Source organism: Chelmon rostratus, chromosome 4 (genome assembly GCF_017976325.1).
Source record: "Chelmon rostratus isolate fCheRos1 chromosome 4, fCheRos1.pri, whole genome shotgun sequence".
NCBI classification, from domain to species: Eukaryota; Metazoa; Chordata; class Actinopteri; order Chaetodontiformes; family Chaetodontidae; genus Chelmon; species Chelmon rostratus.
Genome location: NC_055661.1, coordinates 26,377,124 through 26,402,671, shown reverse-complemented (window position 1 = coordinate 26,402,671; position 25,548 = coordinate 26,377,124). Strand labels below are relative to the sequence as shown.

The following is a 25,548-nucleotide window of genomic DNA, read 5'->3' as shown; positions in this document are numbered from 1 at the left end:
GTAATAGTTGAGAACTAATCCATTAATCATTGCACTTTCTATTGGAAGTTTGTCGCAACATTACCTCAAGATACAGACTGTGCATCTTTATTTTATATCACATATATTATATTATGTGGAGCTATAGGTTGCTGATGAAACATCATCAGCAGATCATGAGGGCTTTTCAGAGGTTTATGTTGTTGTGGAGATCCCTCTGATGGTTGTCAATGTTACTACTGATACTTTATTATTGTATTGTTTCCTTCCTTCCTTTTCTCTCTCTCCCTCTCTTCCTCTCTCTCCCTCTCTCTCATCGTGTCACCCCCTCCCCTATCTGTCTCTCCATCTCTCTACAGCATCTCTCCTCCACTCACTGGCCGCTCCACTACTGTGCATCCTCCTGCTTTTCTGGCACGCTCGTCCATTTAATTCGCCACCAAAGTCCATTTGCATTGCACCTCGCCTTTTGGATACCGTATTGGATTTTGTGGAAAGCTCGCTGTGTGCTCGCGGCTCCTCGGAGACCAAACTGAAGGATGGTCAGTCAGCAGAAGTGTTGGGAAGCCTTTATTTTTCCGCTGCCAACCTTTTAATCGCTCTTGGGCGAAATAAGCCTCGCTGACAGTGAAATTAGTCCACGTCTTTTCTCTCTCTCTCTCTCTCTGTCTCCCTCTCCAATATGCAATCATTGTGCGCGGATGGAGGTGACGTTCTTCAGAATTGATGCCAAACACTGAACAGTGCAATCTGCGTGTGAGATATCTGGGAGAAGTTTGACTGCGCATCGTCTTGTGTGGTAAGCTTTGGTAACTGCGGCTCGGCGCCTGTGCAGCAGAGCGTCGCTACAGGCCAGCGTGCAGAGAGATGTAGCGGGACGTGTGGGCATCGGAGGGGAATAGGCTCCAGAAGTGTGTACCCGAGGTGTGCTGCCGCTGCCGCTGCACGGGACCCGCACCGGGATAGCTGTAGACTTAGACAACCGGGGACGGCGGCGATGAAAGCCGGAGGAAGAGGGGTATCCACACTTTTCCGTCCTCGGGCTTGTAGGGATGCGAGTGCGTAAATGTGAGTCGTGAATGAAGGGGGGTGCGTCGCAGGGGGCGTACAGTCACAGCAGCACTGAGGGGATTTACTGTGTGTACGGAGTCCAGCTGCAGGAGGTGCAGGGAGGATTGCGGGATTACAGATGTGCTCGTGGAGACTCGAGGTGTAGATACAGCAGAGGCAGGTCACACCTCGGATGGAGAATAAAAGCACAGCTCAGCCAGAACTCGTCAACTTCTCCAGGACGTTAGATCGCAGTGAGCCGGGTGGGCGAGGAGGGTCCAGCAACCACAGGACACGCTATCTGCAGGTGTAAAGATCTAAGAAAGGGGAACTTTGCATCATCAGCTTTTTCTCATTCAGACAACATCTGCAGGTCTTACTAATGTAGTCCTCAGTGGTCCTGTAGTGTTTAGAAAAGCAGAATTCTGGATATTGCTGCATTGGGTAGCATGATGCTTTCTGTTTTGCACCTGATAATTTGTGCATCTGGTGAAGATTTGCTGATCACTTTACACCCAAGCACATGCAGCCAGGGTTGAACATTACTAGCTGCCAGTTAATGCCTGCAAAAAAGCTGATTGCATTAAACCATGTGCCTTTTTATAATGAGATATATATGTATTATTTCATATTTAGTTTCCATAGTGAAACTGCTTGGAGGCTATACAATAAATACTTCTAAAATGAAATCTTTTAATACTGACTTAGTTTGAGATGAAACAGTGTTGGTGAATTAGAGAGTTGCTGTAGTTTTAAGCATGTGAGGACGTCTCGTTGCAGGAATGGGCGATGGAATGTGCCACAGCTTTGCAATGAGACGTCTGTGGGTCTGTGTCTTGCTTGTGAGCATCACCTGCCGTCTGAGGTAAGGAACTGACTCCTGTAACTCTGGACAACGTAGACACGTTTTCAATAATTCGACTCCGAGTTAACATAAGCGGCCTCCGGAATATTTTCTTGAATTCATTTTTTAATTTAATTTTACTTTTTTGGAAGTAAATTAGATTATCTTTTGAGGAGTTTTGTCTTTTTCTGATTTGCGTCCCTCTGAAGTCTTTATTTGAAAATGCTCTTATGTGCAGCCTCACCCAGGATGTAACTGGAACTCCCAAAGAGGCCGAATTAAACGACAACATTACCATCTTCACTCGCATCCTGGACGGACTGCTGGATGGTTATGACAACAGACTCCGCCCTGGACTGGGAGGTGAGCCCACTGAATATACAAACCTCAACACCTCTGCCATTTTCATAATTAAAACAGTCTCATGCATGCAAGGTGAGAACTGATTATGTCACTATGAAAATGTCTTGAAGGGGTCTTGCTGTTCTAACAGCTAACACAGAAAGCTCTGTACTTTTGGATAGAGAAGAAAGATGTTCAGCTTCTGTCGATAGCTCTCTGTGAGAGATTGCTGCTCGTCAGTCCACGCAGAGTACGATGCTCTGCACCGCAACATCTGTCTTCTGCTAATTCCAGACCAGAGGATGTGTCTGTATTTATGAAGTCCTTATCGTCAGCTGCGAACATCTCCTCTAAGTATGATTTAATGGCACTATGAAGGCACGCCGACGCACACTGTGTGCTGGCGTGACCTTGAGAAAGCCATTACTCCTGTCATTAAACAGCAGCTCCTTTGTTCTCAGTGGATGCAGGTCAAAGAAGGAAATAATGTGAACTTCTCATCATAAAGGAGAAATGAAAAGAAACTGAATCTGGTCCGTACAGCAAGTCGAGAAGATTTTTCTCTGCTGCGTCTTCTTTTTTACGATTGCTTCTTGAAACAGTGCAGTGTTTAGATAATTAAACACCTTTAAATCATTATGAATTCCCTTCGGCCCTATTAAAGTCAAAACGTCGTACTTTGAGGTCAGCATGTGCTGCTTCACTGCTTCTCTATGGCGCTGGTCCTGCAGGAGTTTGTCCAGAGGCCACCGAGCTGCTGCGATAGATTCAGGCTGTTTAGGACACGCTGCATGCATCTGGAGTGTGCCAGTGAATGCAAAATGCACTCACAGTGTAATTAGGATTCTTTCTAAATAACTACCAACATATGTCTAACAAAAACATATGCCATAAAGTTAGGTTGTTAAGTTTAGCACCCTTAAAAAGTTCATTTATTGAGTATTAATTTGCTCGTATTACTTATCTGCTTTGCTTGGTTTTATTTTGATTTACTCAAAACATAAGAGTCATTTTTGACACATTACTTTTCCAACCTTACATACACAGTCTTTAGTTAAAATATGTGGACTGACACCACGCTGAATGTTGACTTTACCTCAGCTCATTCTGACTTTCTATGCCTGCTTCACCAGAAGTTTGGTTTATTCTCGTATAATTTCTATAACCTCACAGAAAGCAAAACCTTGCACGAATATGTCGAACAGATGTCGTCCTGAGCTATAACGCAAGATATGAATATACTGTAAAGGCTCACAATTTTCTATCTGTTCTTATAGAAAAGGTGACAGAGATCAAAACCAACATCTTTGTCACAAGCTTTGGTCCAGTCTCTGACACTGAAATGGTAAGAAGCTCCTTTATTAAGTTAATGCAACATGAATTTCTTCACATAAAACTGTACTGTATCTATAAATATGCTCTAAAAAACCTTTTGAAAGACACTGAGTTCTTTCAGGTTTGTTTGTGAAAGTTTGATTTCAGAGTCAACCACACTAGAGTTGTATTAACTAAACTGTTAATTTTTATTTAAATTATAATTAAATTGATTGTCTGACCGAAACTCTTACATGTTTCAACTTTAAAGTGCATCCACATTCAGTCATCCTAACTGGCATCGTTATCGTCCATGATGCAGCATAAACAAATAAAATCTGTGTAACACGTGGAAGCTGCAGTCAGTTGTGGCACACTGTGTATACACAGTGTGTACTGATAATGTTCATAAGGTGTTCTTTTCTCCGTAAATGAGGCTCCATGTACACCAACAGCCATAATCCTTCACCTTTTATGACATTACTCCTCATATGCATGTGCAGTATTCATTGCACTAATCAATTAATGTGTGTTTTAATTGTTACATGTGGTAATTGTGCTATTTTCTCTGCAGGAATACACTATTGACGTGTTCTTCCGTCAAAGCTGGAAAGATGAAAGGCTTTGCTTTAAAGGCCCAATGGAGATGCTTCCCTTGAATAATCTCCTGGCCAGTAACATCTGGACTCCGGACACCTTCTTCCTCAATGGGAAGAAATCCATCGCACATAATATGACCACACCCAACAAGCTCCTGCGGCTGAAAGACGATGGGACCCTGCTCTACACCATGAGGTACGGCTGACCTTTAATCGCGCTTTGGACCGCAGCAGGATAAACATTTCTCTTCCAATCAGTCGTACACTGAAACTTTGACTCATGAGAGCTGATGAGTGTGGCTTAGAAATGTTGTGTAATCCAATAACAAGTGGAGTGATGACTAAAACATCCATCAGCCTGTAATACGTCTTTGGTAAGACCCCCGCTTCACTACTACAGCCCACGCACTCATACTACATGTCTCAGTGGTGCATTGATGCGTCACCATGTTGTCCTCATACTGTAACTGGAGGTCAGAGGAACTCCAAATGTTTGCTTTGACCCAGTCCACCTCCTCCTCCTCCTCACGCCGTGATCCTCCACCACTAACTGTATCACCACATCACACAAACCTTTACTTCGACAGGAGGACAGCGTGACCTATTCTGCTTATTGCTCTAACACTCAATCACAGTTCCCATTTCATATATTATGGCCACGCGTGGTCACATGAGCTGCTGTGGGAAGGTGTAAAGTTCATCACTCTGCATTGTCTGCCACCTAAAAGTCACTTAGAGTAGCCTTTTTCTAGTCAAAGGAGTCTAATCCATTCATTATTAGTACTTAGAGAGGTTTATAGGTGCTATTTGAGAGCAATACGTTACAGTAGAAAAAGATGTTGCATCCTAGATAGAAGCATCTCATTTACATCCACTTTCACATCACTATCATCATCCTATCAGGACAATAAATCCTCCAAATCAAATAATAATAGAGGGAGTTGGAGGAAATGGACGTGGGTGCATGTCAAAAACGAGTATTGATCCGCTGACTTTAAAATTGCTACAAATCTGCAGTACATTTGCTAACACTAGAAGCCATTAGAAATGGCTTCACGATGGCCCATTAATGCTTTTGTGTTCTGGGAACAAGGTTATTAGAGAAACATTTTATGCATGCATTACTCTCCTACACTGGTTGTTCGCAGAACAAGCGCCCCGGCTAGCGTACCATGAGAGTTTCGAGCCGGGCAGTGCAGCCTTACGGAACAATGTGTTTCAGAGACACCAGTAATACACAACAGATCCCAAAGAATTCCAATGAATTGAAAACACAATATGTACCTGTGTGAAATAACAACAATGGCAGCTGTTTAGCTTTTTAGCTTCAGCTGGTAATTCATCTGCTGGGCTGCACTGTCCTTATTGGCCATTATGATTTATTCATATATATTTGACTTCACTAATTAAAGCCATTCAGTGCTGCTCATTCACTGTAAAGTCCCTTTGTGTATATTTGTCATGTTCAGAAAGAAGTCAGAGCTGCACCAACCTCATGAGCAGAACATCATCCTGCACTTTGATAATAACACACTTCATGTTTATAATTCATCTCAAACACACAGCAGCACAGAAGCAGAATATTACTGTGGGCTTTATTGTTACTCAGATAAAGACACTTTCTTGGGCTGAAAATAATCATTATTTTCATTGTTGATTCATCTGCAAATTATTTTCTCTATTAATCAATTAACCTTTTTGTCTATAAAACGTCAGTCAAACACATTCAGCAAAAGCAGCAGAAGTGAATCTTAAAAAAATGAACGAAACAATCATCCATTCTAAAAAATAGTCGCCCATGAATTTTCTGTCAATCAATCACTCAAACCCTGTCTCTTATACTTTGTAATTGAGACATACAACTCAACTCGTTCTCGAATAGGAAACAACAGAAGGACTCTTTGTATTCAAAACACAAAATCTCAATTCCTCATCTGAGCTTTGCATAATCGTCCACTAGAGAGTGATGGAGGGCAAAACAGAGACTCAGTGAATAAGGCAGTAGGCAAAGACTGATTATTCTACAGTATAATGTTGTGCTCTGTAATGTACCAGGATCAGTATAATGCAGTGACTTCCAGACTCATCACTGTTTCTATTCTCTCTCCACTTCGATCCTCTTCACATATCGAGGCTGGTGTACGTTGATGTGGGGAATATTTTGACCAAAACAGCTGAGACAGCAGATGGCCTTTAATATCCTGAAATCCCTCCTCTGCGGCCTCTTATTTATGTATTTTATTAGAATAATATAGTAGAAGGTATTATGAGTGGTGGTAGATGTATTCAGATTCCACAAGGAGCACACCAACACTTCAAAATTTTACATATACACCATATTTTATTGTTTATTGTTTAGTATATTTTATTGCCTTAGTATATTTTCATTCTGGTATATTTTTAATTGCATTTCCGAATATTTATATTGCATGTTAGTTTATTTTATTGTAGTTATCTTAATTTTATTCTTTCTAATCTTTCTTATCTTCTTATTATCTGTTTCTAACATGGGGGTTGCAATGAAAATTTCATTGACATGTCATGCTCAATGACAATAAAGACTCTTGAATCTTGAATTGAAACTTGAATTGAAATGTTAAGTAAAGGAACATAAGTATTATCAACTGATTATGCAAAATGATCCTCTTCAATATGGCGTCTTATTGCAGTATATTATTATGTAATATTATATACTTTCATTATTGATGTCAGGTCATAGTGAGTCAAGCTATGGGTGAAGCTGTTTAACTACTTCATATACACCCTGACAGCATCACATAAGCTTGGTCCAACTCTTCATTTAAGCTTTATGATGTTTACACTGAGCACAATACTAAAGCCCAAAACTCCACGGCTGCACCATCCATCAAATAGAAATATTATGGATTTCTTGTGCCTTATTTCCTGTTAATTATCCATAAATTTGCCCCGACATATTTGGTATCTTGGGAAACTTTGGTGTCCCTACTAGAAGTTTGTACTGACCGACCAATCAGCGGGGTTGATGCTTGTTCAGATCTTTTTAATCTCACATCAATATCTCATATTTTCAAAGATGGTCGTACGTTTATGTGTTGAATCTTGATCTGCGGAGTCACTCTTGACTCAAGCTGTAAAATAAATGTTGTGGTGGAAAAAGTTCAGCATTCCTCTGCCTGTAAAAGTAAAAAGCAGCAGAAAATTGAAATACTCAATTGAAGTACAAGTACCTCCTAGTGTTACCCAGTATTGTAGCATGATAATGCAGCGTATTTAAATGTCTGTAAGTCAGTCAGTGTCACATATTCTCATTTTGTCTGTTGGCATCAGTGGGTATGTGTGTGGATAGACTCGGATTTCCATGGTGACGACAGCATTTGCGTCTATTATAAGTCAGTCCAGCAGAGGGCAGCATCAGATCAGGCTTTGTGTCCCTTGTGTGAGTGTTCATACATCATACCCACGAGATGAGCTCATTTGTTTTGTGTTTTGTTTCCAATAAAGTTTTTGTTTTAGCTTCACTGCAGTTCCACAGACAGGTGGCAGCCGTACTCCACAAAATTAAATAATTCTCGAGCATCGTTCTTTCCAGATAGGTATCATCTTGGTTCCCTCTGGTGGCTCAGTTGCTTATTGCTCTGTGCTGGGAGATTACATTTGACTCTGCTGTTAACTATCTGAGACACACTGATGAAGACAGACTGTGATTTTAATTGGTTAATAGCTGCAAACAAAATGAAGCACAACCCAAATGAAACAAATTATTTGTGATATTAGGACACGTTAATTTCTGAAAATGGTGATCATGATGATGATGATGTCTCATCCCACACAGTTGATTTGTTTGCTCTCTGACCTGCATGAATTTTCTTTCAGACTGACTATTTCAGCTGAATGCCCCATGCAGCTGGAGGATTTCCCGATGGACGCCCATGCTTGTCCCCTTAAATTTGGAAGCTGTGAGTAAACACGCCCATAAGCAAATGCACACAGTGAGTAACAGCATTAAATAATGCAGGAAAAGGTACAGTGTAAATGTTTCATGTCAGCGGCCGAGGCGCCAGAGACACATGAGCTCTGAAAGTGTTCCCAAATCTTTCTAAAAATACCTGAGGTCACCAGTGAGAGAAGTAGCATGTAGTTTTGACATCTTTATCCATGCAGGAGATGTGGGGATGGATGTACCTAGGTGTGTTTGACAGCCCGTGTCCCTCAGGTGCAAAGCTATTGTTGTGGCGGCGGTGCAGGAGATAGCCATGTAGACACTGACACACTGCTCCTGATTAAGCCATTAATCAACATGTCAGGGATGCTCTCCTGCATCCTTCATTGCCTCAGCTACATTTAATGGGAAATATTTGAAACACACAAAGTGGAAACAGCAAGAGACACACACACACACCAAACCTACATTTACCACCAAGGTAACCTTTAAAAATCCAATCCTGTACCTTGCACATGCAAAGCTTAACCACATTTGTGGCAGCCTTCCTCATGACTTCTAAGCTAGTTAGCTTGCCTCACCTAACTCCAGAGGTACAAAAATACCTGGGGAGCTGCGGTCGTGTAAGCTACAGATTAGCATTTTAGGTCTTCCCTGCCACTGACGTATGGAGGGTTATGTCCCGCCTCTCTGAGCTGAGCTACAGTGTGCTGCAGGCTTGGTGGCCTGCCATTAAGCCACTCCCACACCTGCTTTGGTCACCTCAACCCCCAGCTGAGCCCGAGGACAGAGATAATCAAAGCAACCAACTGAGACTCCATTGGCTTGTATACCTGGCGCGAAGCTATCTGATGTTCATTAAGTGATCATGAAGTCAGAACTGGTCTTGATTTAATTATACAGAGTTTAAATACAGGTTTAGCAGGTGTCCTGAAGAGTCAGTGTAACTGAAGTAACAGGTGACTGAGATACTTCAATTCAAATCAATTCAGCTCAATTTATCCCTGCAAGGTCAACCGTATGCAGCAGCTTGACAAATACGCACAAATTTAACAAAAGTATAAATATTTTTCCATCCAAAAACTCAAAATACGGCATGAAAGGTTTGAGGCTGAGGTAGAAACGTTGGTGTATCGATAACGTGGCATAAATGTGGCAAAGTTGGATGGAAGCAGAATAAATCACAATCATGGACAGAAATATCCATTAATTCAGATATTCGTTTGCCACTTTTCTGGAAATGTGTTTAAAATTTATGATACTTTTGGATGGAAATCCCAAAAACCAATCAAAGGCTTAAAAATACATGAATTAATAAGTCGACATATCGAAAAACATCTAAAAAGCAGTGGCTGAGCCCAACAACAGCACTGATATGATGATATATTAGGTTTATATATCTCAGAATTTGACTTACAGGATAACATATTTTCATCTATAACCTTTGTAAGCCGTGTGCAAGTATTGTAACAAACACAGTATCCAGCAGAAACTATGGGATGCACAGAAGTATTTTGTTGACCGTAAACTGATGGTCACAGTGTGCAGTGCAGCCTGTGCGCGGTAAAAGTTACCGCGCTGCAGTATATCCTGTTTTCTCCGGCTCCATTAACCCTAGCTAATCCTTTGACCTAATGGACAGCACTCACCCACGAGCTCGAGGCTTTCAGCAGACCTGTCCTTTGCTCTCGTGTTAATCACCTCTCATGCACTGAGCTCTACCATCATCAGTCCACGCCTCAGGACTTCGCCGCTGTCGATCGAAGCAGTCGGTGACGGTGTGCACTTGTAGCCGCGGCACAGTTTAAAGAAAGTGAATGATGGATGGAAAGTGTTTGAATAATGTAAATACACTGACGCTCGCTGTGTTGGTGTGAAGTTAGCACATAGGTTCTTTTTATTCCCTTTCTTAGATCGAGTTTGCTCTCTTGTCCGTCCGTGAAGCTACAGCCAAGAGATGCTAGCTTAGCCTAGCATAAAAACTTGAATGATGGCAAAACAAACAGCTAGCCTAGCACTTCCAAAGCTCCATTAATAGCACTTTATATCTTGTTTGTTTAGTCTGTACAGAAACCGAAGGGTAAAAACATTTTTTTTTGTGTTTTTTTTGTGTTTTATATTCTTAACTACGAAGTGGTTTACCCCTGTTTCGAGTATTTATGCTAAGCTAAGTGAAACATCTGGCTGCAGCTTCATACTTAATGGACAAATATGAAAGTGGTATCAATCTTCTTGTCTAAATTTAGGCAACAAAGCAAACAGGTAAAAATCTCAGGCAATAAAGCTGAAGTCTAAGGAAAATGCCAGCGGGAGAAGAAACTAAATTTATCTGTTGATAAACTGATAAACCAAAGCACATGGTTCAATTGGTTAATTTCTATTTTCTTGAAATTTAAAACAGGTTTTATACCTCTGACTGAACAAGCACTTTGATATTTAATCACAGAATCACAAATGCATTCTCGTTCTCTCTGTTTTTACTGATGTACTGACACTAACCATGAGTTTTACACTGATTTATTTCTGCTGTTGTAAAATAACACAACAAAAGGTCCTCTGTAGCCTGTTGGAATATTTGTAGGACTTGTAAGCCTCTCTGTGGCTGTTCTAGCCTTGATTATATTCAGGTGATATTGTAGTAAAGTGCTAATTGTGCTTTTTATTTTGTTCTAAGTCATAGCTGAAATAATTGCTTGCGTAGCACAAATGAATAGAGGAGGAGCTGGATGACCTGAGAAGCAAATAAAAAGCAAAAAAGACTGAGATTGTCTGATTTTCAGACAGACTATCTGTTGGCTTTATAAGTCTAATAGTTTATTTCTTATTTTAGACAACATCCTGGTTCTTATAAGTGTGTGTTATTAGTGTGTTAGGCTGTATTCCTACCTATATGTCTCAGGGCCGGTAATAAGACATATATCATGATTTCCAGCAGCTGGAGTAAAGGCAGCTTTAACCAGTTGCTGATAAGTGTTCTGTGATAGCCTGTGGGGGAACGGAGGAAATTACCAAAAGGGCACACAGCAGGAGAAAGACTTGAAATAAGTCAGGGATCTGGGAAAAAGCTGTGCGTCTGCAAATTCACTAAGTGCCCACATTCACTTTGGCTTGTAAACCAATTTGTACTGAAAGCCACTAAAACAAAAGGGCAGAGATTTTTCCTCGTTTGATACTGATTCTCTATGAAAGCCAAACTCACTACATCCTGTAGGTTTAGATGTTCGTGCATGCACGTCCTCACAGCTATCGTTAAGTGTAGCTTGTCCTCGGGATGACTTGCAGCAGTGTCAGTATGCTAAGTATCCTCTTCCATGTCCTGAACATTACAAGCGTGCCTGTCAGCTAAAGGTCACATATGACAGTAGACTTCTTTGTAGTAGAATTATAGTATAGTATAGTACAGCTGCCAAGGACTGGGAGGCTTTCATATCAGGGATTCTCCATAAATGTCAGTGATAAAACATAATCAGAGCAGCATCCAGTGTTCAGGGTGTCCAGCATTCAGCAACCCTGATAGGTAAATTTGCTGAAACCCTAATCGAAGGACGAATGGAATGGATGCATGAGCTGTGACAGAAAAGATGCATTCAGACATGAAATAAATTATTATCACTCTGATCCTACAGATGGACAGTAGAGCAGTGGATTATACTGTAAGAGTAGTTAAAACTGGATTCAAACGGCCTCTTTCAGCTGGAAAACTGGAACTCTTTACAGCCAAACATGTATTATTGCTGTTTTTTGTTTCAAGTCACAGGACGTTCATCACACTCTCCTGTATTTATCTAGCTGGTGGTTTAGTGAATGTATGAACTGCTGGATGCTCTCTGGGTGTTCATGTGTAGTTTGAATCTGGTAAGTTGTCATCGTGTTTGATCCAGTGTCGCTGTGCCTCGTGCATTCATTGAATTATGCAGTAAGCACACATATTAGAAATGGATGCATGAATGAATAAAAGAGACAAATGAGCCAGTTTAGTTTCAATGTTTGTAGGTTAGCTTAGCATAAAGACATGAAATGGTGGAACAGCTAGCCTGGCTCTGTCCAAAGGTAACAAAATCCACCTCGCCGCACCTCCACCGCTCACTAATTAACATGTTGTATCTTGTTTGTTTAATCCGAATAAAAACCAAAGTGAATGGTTTTACAGGATCATTGGCTGGAAGCAGCGACTTCCTGGAGTCTTGTTTTCACTGTGAGGGTTGCTAAGCAACCAGCAGCAACCTATAAAAGGCCGGTCTATGATAAATGTCGGGGATCTTCGGTGTTGCCTACAAGATGATACTCTAGAATTTATAGTTTGACAGACAGTCGCAAACCAGCTGCCGGAGGTTTGGCCGTTGTTTTTCATTCTGGCCTAAATGTCAACAGACACAAACTGAAGACAGTCTTGTTAGAATTCAATTATATTAAACTTTCACTCAGATTGAGTCCTTGTAACACACAAAACTGTCTTTTGCACCTTGTCCAGAAGGCAACAGCAACACATGTAACCAACCTATGTGACCCTCAGTCTTTGATTACATGGGCTCATAAAATGAGTAATGTCAGAGACCCAATGCTGGACACTCAGGCAGGCAGGCTGAATATAATCATAACCAAAGCTGAATCCAGACAAACCAAAGGCAGGTAAAAACTGCAGGAGCAGGCAGCAGCAAAATCCAAAAAACAAAGACCAAATACAAATTTTCAAACTAAACGGAAACGCAGGCAGGAAACAAACGCAGGATAAGAGAAAAACGCAGACGACCTGACAACTGAAAGAGGAAAAAACACACTAACAGGAGAGGGAGGACTAACGAGGGACAGGTGAAACTAATCCGCAATCACAAGAGCGGGAAAGAGACAAAGGCAGGAAGTAAAACAAAACACAACGCATGAAGAGAAGCTCTTTCAACATAAAACAGGAAATAACTAAGCTGAAACCCAAATTCACGACAGCGCGTTCGCAAAAGAAACCAACAAATCAACAGCTCGTGTGACGCAGTTCTGCAAAGACTCGCTTGAGACAATGTGGAGTGTCTCTGAGACGATAATCCACAGACTGGCTGACTGGGGTCAATCGAAATTGCTGTGAAGTCTTCTAACACCACAGTTGCTGGATTAGTGCAACACTGTTAGATTGGACAGTACGATTGACACACACACAGATTTAGTCTCCACAGTTTGTGCCACAGTATCGTACGAGCGAGCTTGCTTGACTTGCTTGTTTTCAGACGTGCAGACTGTGTGCAGAAATGTGTTTGAATGCATCAGCGTAGGAGCGACTATCAGCTGTGCTTCACACGCGACGGTAAACAAGCCGCTAATTCCAAAGCTCAAAGGTCAAACCCCGCGAGCGCACCCAGAATCATTCGAGGCAATCTCTCGAACGGTGCCAACATTCACACATACCATCATACCATTAGTGACATCTGTGTATTGTGATACGCTCAAACTGATTACATCAGATCCAAACATGAGCTCTTAACAGTGACACCAAGTTAATCTCTCTGTGTAATGAAGCAAAGTGGGTGAAAGGTCAAGGGTTGTATCACAGCCTCGTCGCGTTTCTTAGCTGGTAACATCTTAAAGCCGAGGAAACAGCTTCCAGCCTCTGACTGATGTTTCCGAAGCAAATTCTGCCACAGCTGGATTATATTTGAGCAGAACGTTCTGCGAGGTGTGTACGAGGCTTGTAAAACACCGGTTCTGGTCGTACTAACAGGTGTTATCTGGGATGACAGCACATCTTAGATCTGTACATCAGCTTCCTGTGGTCACTGAGCATGCTCAGTTTCCATTTTCCTGCTTTGACAAGCTGAGAGGAATGAAGTGATGTTAGTGGCTCGTCAAATTTGGACGGACTACAGGCGAAAATAACCCAACTGTGTGAGTTTATCTGCTTAACGGATCTGCTGAAGGGTTTTTATGACATCAAAGTTCGCAGGGGGGGCTAAATATGAGCACCTGTACCTGAAAACTAACATGGACCAAAATGCAACTCTTACATAATCGCAATCACGTAAAAATGTCATTCATCAAACTCATCTTTGCTTGAGAGGAAGTAACAACAAAAGCTCACAGAGAACATGAAAATGAAATACAGAACATGCAGAACATTCCGGGCTGATGGGAACGACCCATTTTCACTTTCATGCTGTTCAGGAAATGATCTGGTGGGCTTTTTTTTTTTGATCCACCCCATAATATTACATTACATTCAGTTGGCAGGGGCCTTGATCCAAAGTGACTTTGACTTTGACCCAGCAAACTGTGGATCAGTGTCTTGCTGAAGGAAACTTCAGAAGAAACTGAACCAGCAACCCGATAAAGAATGTCCAGCCCTCCCAAACACCTGAGCTCCTGCCACCATCTCATACCTGCTGGTTTAGGAATTGTTAAAGGCTGGATTACACTTGTACTTGTACTGCACATGACACTTGGTGGACAATTTAGTGACCTACTGATCTACTGGATCTGAATAACTTGATGACTGACAGATTTGCAATGTGGCGAAACTTTGCAAACCTTTAGAAGAATTTAATTCATCACAACATTTGTTTTAAATATTGAAAATCCTCAGTAAACCCTGGTGCCGTCAGAGGTTAGCTCTGGTCAAAAGGTCCAGGAACAGCTGAAACTTGCTTTTAGTATATTTGTCTCAGATATGTGTGAATAAAATAATGAATCTTATAATATTATAATAAATCTGTGATGTGACATGTGCACATTTTAAACAGAGAAATTAAAAGTACTGGTTTCCAATCATTGCTGCTAGTAATGATTATTTTCATTATTGATTAATCTGAAGATTGTTTCCTTTATTAATTGACTCTTTCTTTATGTATATCATAAATAAGCACACTGTGTCTCCCCTGGAATGAAATGCACCATTTATTTGCTTTCTCTGCTTTAAATTGTGCAGAAACTACCAAAATATTCAGTTTAACATGATATATGACAAAGAAAAGCGTCCTCAGATTTGAGAGCGACTGCTTGGCATGTAACCACTAAAATAAAAAAAAAATCATTATTTAACACTTGCAACTGCTAATCAGGAATATTCAATTTGCAACAGATGCAAAAAATCAAGCTGGAACGTCTTTCTGTCTTGTTTTCACAGATGCGTATCCAGTCTCGGAGGTGGTCTACACGTGGACTCAGGGAGCAGCCAAGTCAGTGGTGGTGGCAGAGGAAGGCTCTCGGCTCAATCAGTATCACCTCATCGGTCAGACTGCAGGAACGGAGGACATCTACACCAGCCGAGGTACAGTGAAGTGAGGGAAAACCACCTCCTGACCCCGATCAATCGGGCCTCTGTTTAAAGACGACCTGTTCAGGCCTGGCTCTAGTGCACAGGGGGCTCCTGGCAAGATTTTCTTTGGGGGCCCTTCTTGATTTGCATGCAGAAATATAACTACAAGCCATATATAAATATAGCTATAGTTACTATATATATAACTATGTAATACTATTTGTTTTATGAGGACAACATGACAACCCTTTCATACTGTGCTACCACAATGTGGCAGGAACGTTCCTGCGATCTTTAAGGTGTTCATAATCTGTGCATGACATTAATACATAAACCGCACGTTTGTGGTAAACATGGCTTCATTCACTTGATGTTCATTAGCAGTGCAATTTGTACTTTTGTTACCCAGGATAGAACGTTACCAGACTCCTTTAAAAAATCTTGGAGTTTTGTGAGTTGTTGACTTCGGGGAAACTTTATCAACTTTGTGAAACCCTGTCTTTGACAAATTCTTAATTATTTGTTCTCTCTTGTAAATTCGGCAAATACCTGAATCCCGACTTCTGCTGTCTGCCTTTGATTTCTTCATCATTCTTTTGAAGGCGCCGTCATTTTCTGCTTTAGCAGCATATAATGACTGATTGGACAGATTGTGCCAATCAAATCCATTCACTGACATAATCTATGCATTGACATGTGGGTCTCCTGGGACAGAGAGATGCTGATTGGTTTAATATGATCTATTCATTGGGTCAGAGCCATTAATTTGCTTTATGTCTCCCAGCAACTTCTATTTAAGAAGAGAAAATTGCGTATTCAGCGTACAGGGCGGGCCGGCCCTGAACCCATTCTATCATACACATCTACAACTTAGCTGGAATTCATGTGGCTTAATCCCTCCGTTATCTTATGTCACTCAGTTATTTCCCGCCTTACACCGATCATACAGTAGCTTCAGGCAGGAGCGGGGACGCTAAGCCCCCACTTCAACCCTATTATTCAGTTCTGTGTTATTACAGTGTGTGCCATCCAAAGATGTTGTGAGAAGAATTTTTTTTTTTTTCAAATCAAGCTGGATAGAGACAATGAATGAATCAGAAGGATTTGAGAATGCCTCCCACACATAGCCAGCTGTCTCTGGGGCAGCCAGAGAAGAGAAAGGGGGGGCACAGAAAAAAAAAAAAAAATCACTTATCCGTGGTCTGAGCCATTGGGTCTGTAGGGTTAATCCGTATGCAGGCCCATCAGTTGTGCTTTTACTGAGTGACGTCACAGCTCAGGGATTGGCTGCTGTGGCGGAGACACGTGGAGGGGGGGGCGAGCGGCATCTGCTTAATTCTGTTATGTAAAGAAGCATGATAATACATTTCTGCTGCTTGTTGCTGGTGAGTTTATTATGGGGGGGTTTCCTATAGCTGTAATGTATATAGCGTTAGCTTTAGCTGCTTTATCCTGTAGCTGCCAGGAAAGATAATGCACGAGAATCGAACGTAGCGTTAAGTACGCCACGGAGCTTTTTCAGCAGCGGGAGAAAATCCAACTGTGCTCAAAACGCTCAACAAGTTCAGATTAACGCTCAGGTTGCTATATGTAAGTCTGTACCCACCCCGCACTGCTCAGACTCACTGAGCCAGCACGGCCTTAATTAGCATTGCTAATCTGAGGTACAAACCCTCTTTAACAAGCCAAGAATAGCTCAGCGAAGGGCTCACACCGGGTGCATGTGACCTTTGACCTGACAGGTTAAGCCGAAGAGGATGAAAATATAGACGCGGGAATTGAATTGATGACGGGCAAACCTTGTCATTTCATTACATTACACACATCGGCGCTTTCAGATCACAACAGAAAGCGGCAGAGCTCAACAGATGGTTTTTGATCTGAACTTACCAGTTGACCAACATAGCTGCGTTGTTCTCCGCTATGAATGGCAGTTCCCCGCAGACGCTCCAAAAACCAAACAGTAAAATCCACCACAACCGCATTTTCACGCCTTGGAGATTTCCATCCACGTCCGAGCCCAGCAGGCGGTCAGATCAGAGCGGGGTTCGCCCAGTCGTGCCGGCACAGAGCACGGCTGCAGGCCAGTAGTCCTCGGAGAGAAGGCAACACAGGTGCCCCTTTCATTAAGGACATGATGCTTGTCGCCGCATTGCACGGACCGTCCAAACTTTCCTCCAGTCCCTCTCAACCCCCCTCTGCCTCAGTCATCTGTGCACCTGCTTGTAATCACCGCTGATCCAGGTCTGTTTTAGTGTTCGAGCTCGGGCAGCCAAGGATGTATGTCCCCAATCAAGAGTGGCCCGGCCTGACAGAATGGGATGGACTGTCTGTTGCACACACACACACACACACACACACACACATAGAAAGAGAGAGAGACAGAGGGAGGGCGAGAGAGATATACAGGATGCAGATTGTGACAAGGGATTAGCGAGACAGAAAAATCCGATTTTGCCAGGAGAAAGCAGCAGTCATCTGTGGATTTTCTATAGTTTATCAGACTCCATGGCTCGACGGGATTTTTGAGAAAAAAAAAATCCTTCAAATGCAATCTTCAGTTGATTAACAGGATACGAAGATTTCCCCACCCACCACTTTTTTCAATAATTTAGCTCACACTTTCATATTCAGCGGCCCGGAGGTCGTCAAGCAAAGTTTACACGTTCGGCCTATAAAAACACCCGCCCAGGACTGAAGGAAGTGGAAGCAGCACACCCCAAAACAGAGATTTTTAATGCACAAAAAACATAAAGAACGAGTTTTAAAAAGGGTCTCAGAGGGAGGAATCCCCCTGATCAGGTCAGACCCTCATCAACAGGGTTATTGAGAGGGTTATTTTTAGTGTGCATGCAGTTAAATGTCAGAGTCTAAGACCCTCTTTTTCTTGTATTACAAATACAATTAGATTCCAGATAGACGATGTATTTCTCTTAATCCCAAACCGTCTGTTCTACACAGCGTACGTTGATGTCCTCGGTTAACTTTAAACAGAAGGATGTGACTTTGTTTAAGATGCTCAGATGTCAAAGCGTGGATGCAAACCCTGCGTTTTGTAGTGTTAGTGGTAGATTGTGAAAGCACATTTTTCATAACGATTAATTTTTGTTATTGTAAATTCCATGAAAAGACCAAAACCACCAGTGTGTTGGTCCATCTCTGAACACATTTTATCTGTCATTTCCTGAAACAGCTGCAGTTTTAGCAAGTGTCACTCAGACAGGAGCAAATAATGCATGTTGTTGTTTGGAGACTATTTTAAGCTGCAGATTATTACACGTTTGGTGCTTAGTGAGTTTTTACAGCAGCAGGATGATATGTGTGTGTGTGTGTGTGTGTGTTTATGTGTGTTTGTGTGTGTGTGCTTGATTGCAAATAAGCAGCACTTGTGTTTGTGGTAATGAAGGTGAACAATGAGTACGGGTGCAGCCCATTAATAGCTTTTGTTCTTGCTGTCCCCAGGTCAGATTTGTTGAGCTGTCTGTGATTTTATGATAATACTACAAGGAGTTGTAAATATCCAAATCCAATCCTCAGCCGTGGAGGCTTCTTTTGCAGTCGTACGCTTCACCACCTCCTACATCCTGTAAACTATCCTTCAGGATTACTGTATGACATCTTGGGATTACATTTTCAGAAAACTAAAATCTCTTGTTCTGCTGTTTGTTTGCAGGCCAATACACGGTGATGATGGCCCACTTTTACCTGAAGCGGAAGATCGGCTACTTCGTCATCCAGACCTACATGCCTTGCTTCATGACTGTAATCCTGTCACAGGTTTCCTTTTGGCTCAACAGGGAGTCCGTGCCAGCGCGGACCGTCTTTGGTGAGTTTGGAGGACGCAGAGCCATCAGATAGTAAAATAACCAACAAATGATGGTGTCGCTGCTGCATTATTGTCTATAAAGTTCTGCCCTCCTTTTTTCTATGATTTAATCTGTTGGTATAAAAACAGAATAGCTGGTCTGGTTCGTAAAAAGTGACCCAGTTTTCTCCACCACCAGGTGTGACCACAGTGCTCACCATGACCACCCTCAGCATCAGTGCTCGAAACTCGCTGCCTAAAGTGGCGTACGCCACCGCCATGGACTGGTTCATCGCCGTGTGCTATGCCTTCGTCTTCTCCGCCCTTATTGAGTTCGCCACCGTTAACTACTTCACCAAGAGGAGCTGGGCCTGGGATGGAAAAAAGGCGCTGGAGGCCCAACAGCCCAAGGTATCTACTGTTTGCGTGGGCGTCGATGATTACAGTGTGGAGACCCAGACCTTTAACAGCTTATTTTGGGGTCAGACTTGGTTTTACAGTGAAGGTTAGCATCGGAGGCTAGAGAATGAATGCAGTCGGTGGTGAGTCTGCAGTGGCGTGCACGGGGGGGGGGGGGACCGCCCCCCTCATGGCCCAGTTTTTGAAAAACGTGTGCTAAAGTGCCCCCTGGGAGCCAAAACGCATGCTAAAGTGCCCTCTTCCTTTTCGCCCCTGCCCTTCAAAAAGCCTGTGCACGCCACTGTGAGTCTGTCTGTGTTTGCAAGCGTTTGGCTGCTTTTTTGGAAGTATCAGCCTTTAGTCGATGGTGTCTTTCAGCTTGTTGTCTTTCAGCTTGGTTGGCAGTAGGAGGTTTAGGCTACAGATGCCAGGAGTGACTAAGAAAAAGGACAAACTTGCAAAGTACTGATCTATGTCTGCTGCAGTTGTTGGACATGAGGGCTGAATGGTGATTTGAGAAGTGCAGGGGGAGATGGTGTCAAGTATTTAAGATAAGATGAAACTTTATTTAACCCAGAGGAAATTGCTGTTTATATTCTGTTTGGAAATACGAACATGCTGAGTGATGTAAGACACAAATTAACATCACCTCATACAAGCTCAAAAGGAACTTTCAGTCTTCACCAACTCTGACAAATATGGCTCTTCATCCTCTAAACACTCCCTCCTCTAAAAAGGACATGAGAGTAGCTGCTAGCAAGTTGGTCATTTCTACAACATATTATGGAAGAAAATAGAAAACCATCATAGAAATGTTACAGGCAGAGCTGCTTTCTAGGTTTTAACATCACAGTAGCTTTGAATCCTAATGTGGGTTGCATGTTGTAATAGCAGTTCACTCTCTCTCTCTTCTGTGTGACTTCCTCATGGTAGAGAAGTAGAAGTGTGCAAGGAGGAAAGGTGAAGTGGAAAAGTCACCCCCAAAAGTCTCATAAAGTATGAGATGGATCAGGCAAGATGTAGAAGTTCAGATCAATAAATTCACAGAGCAGTCTGCAGCCAGTGTTGCGGCACAGCGCCAGTTCATTATCGCTCAAGGACGCTGATCCCGACTCTCAGCCCGCTCCGACCATCTTTCTGTTCTCCTTGTGTTTTCCTGCTTTGGTCCGAATTGTGTTTCTCTCTCCCCACAGAAGAAGGACCCTTTGGCTCTGTCGAAAAAGCCGAACAACACCTGTTCGGCCGGCGTGAATTATACAACCAACCTCACGAAGGACACGTCCATCGCTACCATCTCAAACAGCACGGCAGTACAGCTCAAACCCTCTGAGACCAAGGCCCCTGACCCCAAAAAGACTTACAACAGCGTGAGCAAGATTGACAAGATGGCCAGGATAGTGTTCCCGGTGCTGTTTGGGACCTTCAACCTGGTGTACTGGGCCACGTATCTCAACAGGGAACCAGTGATCAAAGGAGCTGTGTAAGCTTTGCAGTCAGCCACTTCGGGATTTCATAACTGGATCGCAATCAAAATCAATGCCAAGCACTTAGTCCTTGTATCATAGGTGTGTTTTTTTAGGTCATTGGATAACATCGCATGTCTGTCGCTTCGGGAAAATGTTTGCCTTGAGTTTGTACATGTGTGATATACGACTTTCCCTCAAAGGCAGTTTAATTTTTCTCATTTTAGAGCTCCGGTCACCGGCGAGTTTCTGCCAAATCCTGATATTTTAAAACTTTTAGCATTTGGCATTTATATTTTCCTTTCGAGTGTACAGTAGGTGACGGTACAGCGAGGCCAAATGCTATGCAAAACAACATTTTTACTGTGTTATTACTCAAAAGCGGCTTTGACCTTTGTAACTCTTACTTTGTACAAATGGGCTGGAGGTCCAGGTACGCGAGGCTGGGCCCAGGCACATGGGACTTTGCTTCCTTGTTATAAGCAGATGAATAGCCATGCTAAATGTGTTGCCTTCAGAGTGTGATAACTCATTATGAATGCACTGAAATCTCCTGCAGTTCCTTTTTTTGGAGGCCATTTTTTCAACGCTCATTAAATCCTTTTTCTCTTTTTGTTCTTTTGCTACTTTTCTTCTCAATTTTGAACAGCCAATTTTCCATAAATGTAATTATTCTGTTTCTGTCGAGATTCAACAGGGACAGATTTCAAGCTAAAGTGATCGTGGCAGCTTCTGTTTCCAGAAACCTGTACGTATGTAGGTAGTTTGAGGAACGTGTATATAAGCCCTGCTTTTAGACGAGCACCACTAAGCCAGTAAGGTTAGCTTCTATGTTATGCATATACAGCAGCACAGTGTTACTCTAGTCTAGCGCTTCATTGACCGGATATTGAGAAATGAGCAGAATAGCTTGAGCTTTAGCAGTTTTGACAGAATATACGAAGCTTTTTTAAGACATTTCGTTTTTTCGATCAGTTTGTTGTTTCTAGAAGCTTTGATGATACCTTGCCAATACTCTTGAAAACATGTGGATGCTTTGAGCAGGATCACTTTTTTGTCATTACTTCGAGTAGCTGCTGTTGTTCAGAGACTGACGTGAGCTCTTCAGGCCCATCAAAGAGACAGAAAGGCCACAATGACCAGGTTTTTTGATCAATATCACAACCACATGATCTGTACTTTTTTGGGTTTCAGGCAAAGACACGAGATCAAGTATAGATAGGATTTTTAATTGAATGTCAAGAGTGTCATTTTGTGAAATACAATTATTCACCTTCTTGCTGGGAGAAGATTGATACCACTGTCATGTCTGTACAGTAAATATGAAGCTACCACCTGCAAACTGTTAGCTTAGCTTAGCATAAAGACTGGAAACAAGTAATTCCATCAAAGGAATTTTTTGACTTTTGGGAAAAAATGCTTATATGTGTCTTTGACGGGGCTTAAATGAGAAGATTGACACCACTGTCATGTCTGTACACTAAATATGGAGGTACGGCCAAACGACAGTTAGCTTAGCTTAGCATCAAGACTGGAAACAGGTAATTCCATCAAAGGAATACTTTTACTTTTGGGGAAATATGCTTATAAGGGTCTTTGATGGGGCTTAAATGACAAAATTGACATCACTGTCATGTCTGTACACTAAATATGGAGGTATGGCCAAACAACAGTTAGCTTAGCTTAGCATCAAGACTGGAAACAGGCAATTCCATCAAAGGAATACTTTAACTTTTGGGGAAATATGCTTATATGTGTCTTTGATCACTGTCATGTCTGTACTCTAAATATCGAAATACAGCCGCATGACAGTTAGCCTAGCTTAGCATATAGTTTGGAAATGGGGGAAACAGCTAGCCGGCTCTGTCGAGAGAAAAGAAATCTGCCTACCAGCTCCTTTAAAGTTGTATCTTCTCTGTTTAATACGTACATACAGAGCCAGTGACTTTCCGTGACTCAAGCGTCCTGTTGCACCAGCTTCTATATATATGTAGGTTAAAGCCAGAGGAAGTTTTATCAATTTATATCAAGGTGCATATATTCATATTTCATGCATACTGGCTCTTTATTAGTCATTATAAAGCACTTCTTTTTAATGCCTCACTCTGGAGGTTATGGGGTCGGAGTTATTAAGGGTTTGGGTAGGTTTATTAAACATTGATGTACAAAATCTTCCTCACTTTAGCAGTAATTAGGATGTAATTGAGGGAAAACTCTTAGTTAATGGTTTAGTAGTTGTAGAATATAGTCATGCAGAATAAGGCATTAATAAGTGCTTTATAATGACTAATAAAGAGCCAATATGCTACTAATATGCTTCCAATTTCCAGCAACTAGGAAATGTCCTGTGACAAACTACATAAGTTCACATTCTTGAAGACTAGTCTACTATTTCCCTTACTTTCATACTGGGTTTCTCACTCATTTTACCCAAATGGTGCATAAGGTGAAGCACTACTCTCTGCAACAATGCTTTCAACATGGCTAATGTAGCTGAGTTGTAGCATAAGAACACTAGAAGTGGTGCAACTTAAGAAAGTGGTGAGTTTAGTGTGAAAATAAGTTATAATGTTGCTGTTTGTGCTGATTTTAGATAAAAAATTTGATCAAACTTCATCTTGTGCAACAGGCAGCTTAAAGTCACTGCAGAAAGCCAAGAAAAAGTCCAGAATTTAAGCCTCCGATAAAAAGTTTATCGGAGGCTTAGAAAGTCTTCAGTTTTTAACAGATTAAATAAATAAGAGTTAGGGTTAGTTTCAGCAGAAGATTAAAAATAACTAACATAAAGTGTTTCCTGGCTTCATTATTTACTGTACAGACAAGACTGTTCCTAACTCCTCATCTAACCCTCGGCGAGAGTGCGAGTCACTGTATTCAGTGGAGCAGCTGTAAGTTAAAGTGCTTTTAAAGTCACCTGAAGACCACATGAAGTCAAGCTCTGTCCAGGATACTGTGAAGGCTGCATGCACCACACTCACCTCAGCAGGGGACGTTTTTGCAGTCTTCTGCAGCCACACGTCGAAGCTGAGCCTGCTGTCTGTTTGGGTAAAAGATTAAAATATGAATGTGATCTACTCATGTGACTTTATGCCTTCTGCCACTATTTAATACGTTTATGGAGCACACCAGTTGTATTGTATTATTACGGTTAAGTGAATTTTTAGGTACAGGCTGTTCTTTAAATGCAAATATCTGAAGCAATAAATAATGCTCATATAGGTAATGACTTCTGTTTATGGTTGTATGTGATCATTTGACCTTCTTTTTATCCATATTTGATCCCTTTGGCAATAGTCTTTTTCTATATATGGCTACAGTCTGATTCTTTTTAGCTGATCTCGTACGTCTTTGGAAGCACAGTGCTCTCTACCATGTTTAATGAGTTTATTTCATGTATTTTCTTTTTGTAAAAGATCTGTGCAGATGACCAACTTAAGGGTTGGGCCACTATTGAAACCCTTTTTCTTAATTGTTATGCATATCTGAGTCCAAATAAAGCTTCACTGAGTCAAGTGTGTCTGCTGTTATTGGTCAGAAAGTGATAATGAAACGATAAATGTCAGTTCTCTGCTGTGAGACTCTAGATGAACACACGCAGACAGATACAGATTCAGCATCGGATGAATCTGCGGCACATATTTAGATGCATTTATGCCGTCGACGTGATAAAACACTGCTTTAATCTCGCTTGATGGAACAACGGCCTGCACGTGCTGTTTCTCCTTTGATTACACACATGCACATCCAGATCATGCAGCCTCTGTAGTTGGTCTACTGGTAAATCCATCTTGGGGGTCTCTGTGGCGGCAACATCTGGCTCACATCTGTTTGTCAAGGATTTAGCTCCATTTAAGTTGCTTTTTCCATTCAGCAGGCCCATACTCTACACCAAATTAAGCTGTCACTGATGGCACCAAATGACATCAATCATAGCATATAGCTTGAGAAGCAAAGATGGGCTGCAGGATGTGCTGGTGAAGAGGCCCGTCCTCTCTCGCCGACAGCGCCGTCAAATCATGCTCCACGCTGTCAGAATGTGCTGCTGCTTGCTGACCTCCATACACATTTATCCGTTTTGCAAATACCTTGCTGATTAAGGCAAAGAAAATGAGCCTGGTTTAGTTATTTTGAGGCAGGTTGATGCTGTAAAATGCTAAATCAAAAGACAAAAATAGATGCACATATATTTTTTTATGTGATTACAACAATGCAATTATTCTGATGACACAATTTCCCCAAAAATTGGTTCCTTGGTTCATTCATTCGCAATTCACCTCCCACGAGTAGTCAGAAATGTTTAAAATCCTCCACCTTCTAGCAATCTGCTCCGCTATTTGATTGAAAAAAGCACAGTTTTGAAGTGCTTTTTTTAAGTAGTGTGGTGTTTTCTAATAAGTAACTGTGGAAGCTTCACTTCAATTTAACATCAGTTTTTCGGGAAAAGGGGAAGACTGGATGGAAACAACAGGAAGAACCAGAGTTTATGATTAATCTATCCCAGGCTGAGCTGAACACATACACACTCCCACAGATATGCTGTGTCTGTTGCTAACTAGCTAACAGCTAATGCCTAGTCCCATGTCTGTTTGGTGCA

The 25,548-nt window shown here is 41.8% G+C and overlaps 1 protein-coding gene across 1 annotated transcript; it reads left to right on the top strand.

Moving 5' to 3' along the window:
- The first annotated feature begins 1,811 nt into the window (after nt 1–1,811).
- gabra5 (gamma-aminobutyric acid type A receptor subunit alpha5) lies at nt 1,812–20,975 on the top strand. The gene is made up of 9 exons (XM_041935803.1): nt 1,812–1,894; nt 2,112–2,236; nt 3,493–3,560; nt 4,104–4,324; nt 7,984–8,066; nt 15,156–15,299; nt 18,961–19,113; nt 19,292–19,503; nt 20,685–20,975. Exons 1-9 carry the CDS (start codon nt 1,812–1,814, stop codon nt 20,973–20,975), a joined length of 1,380 nt encoding a protein of 459 aa, XP_041791737.1.
- The last annotated feature ends 4,573 nt before the right edge of the window (nt 20,976–25,548 follow it).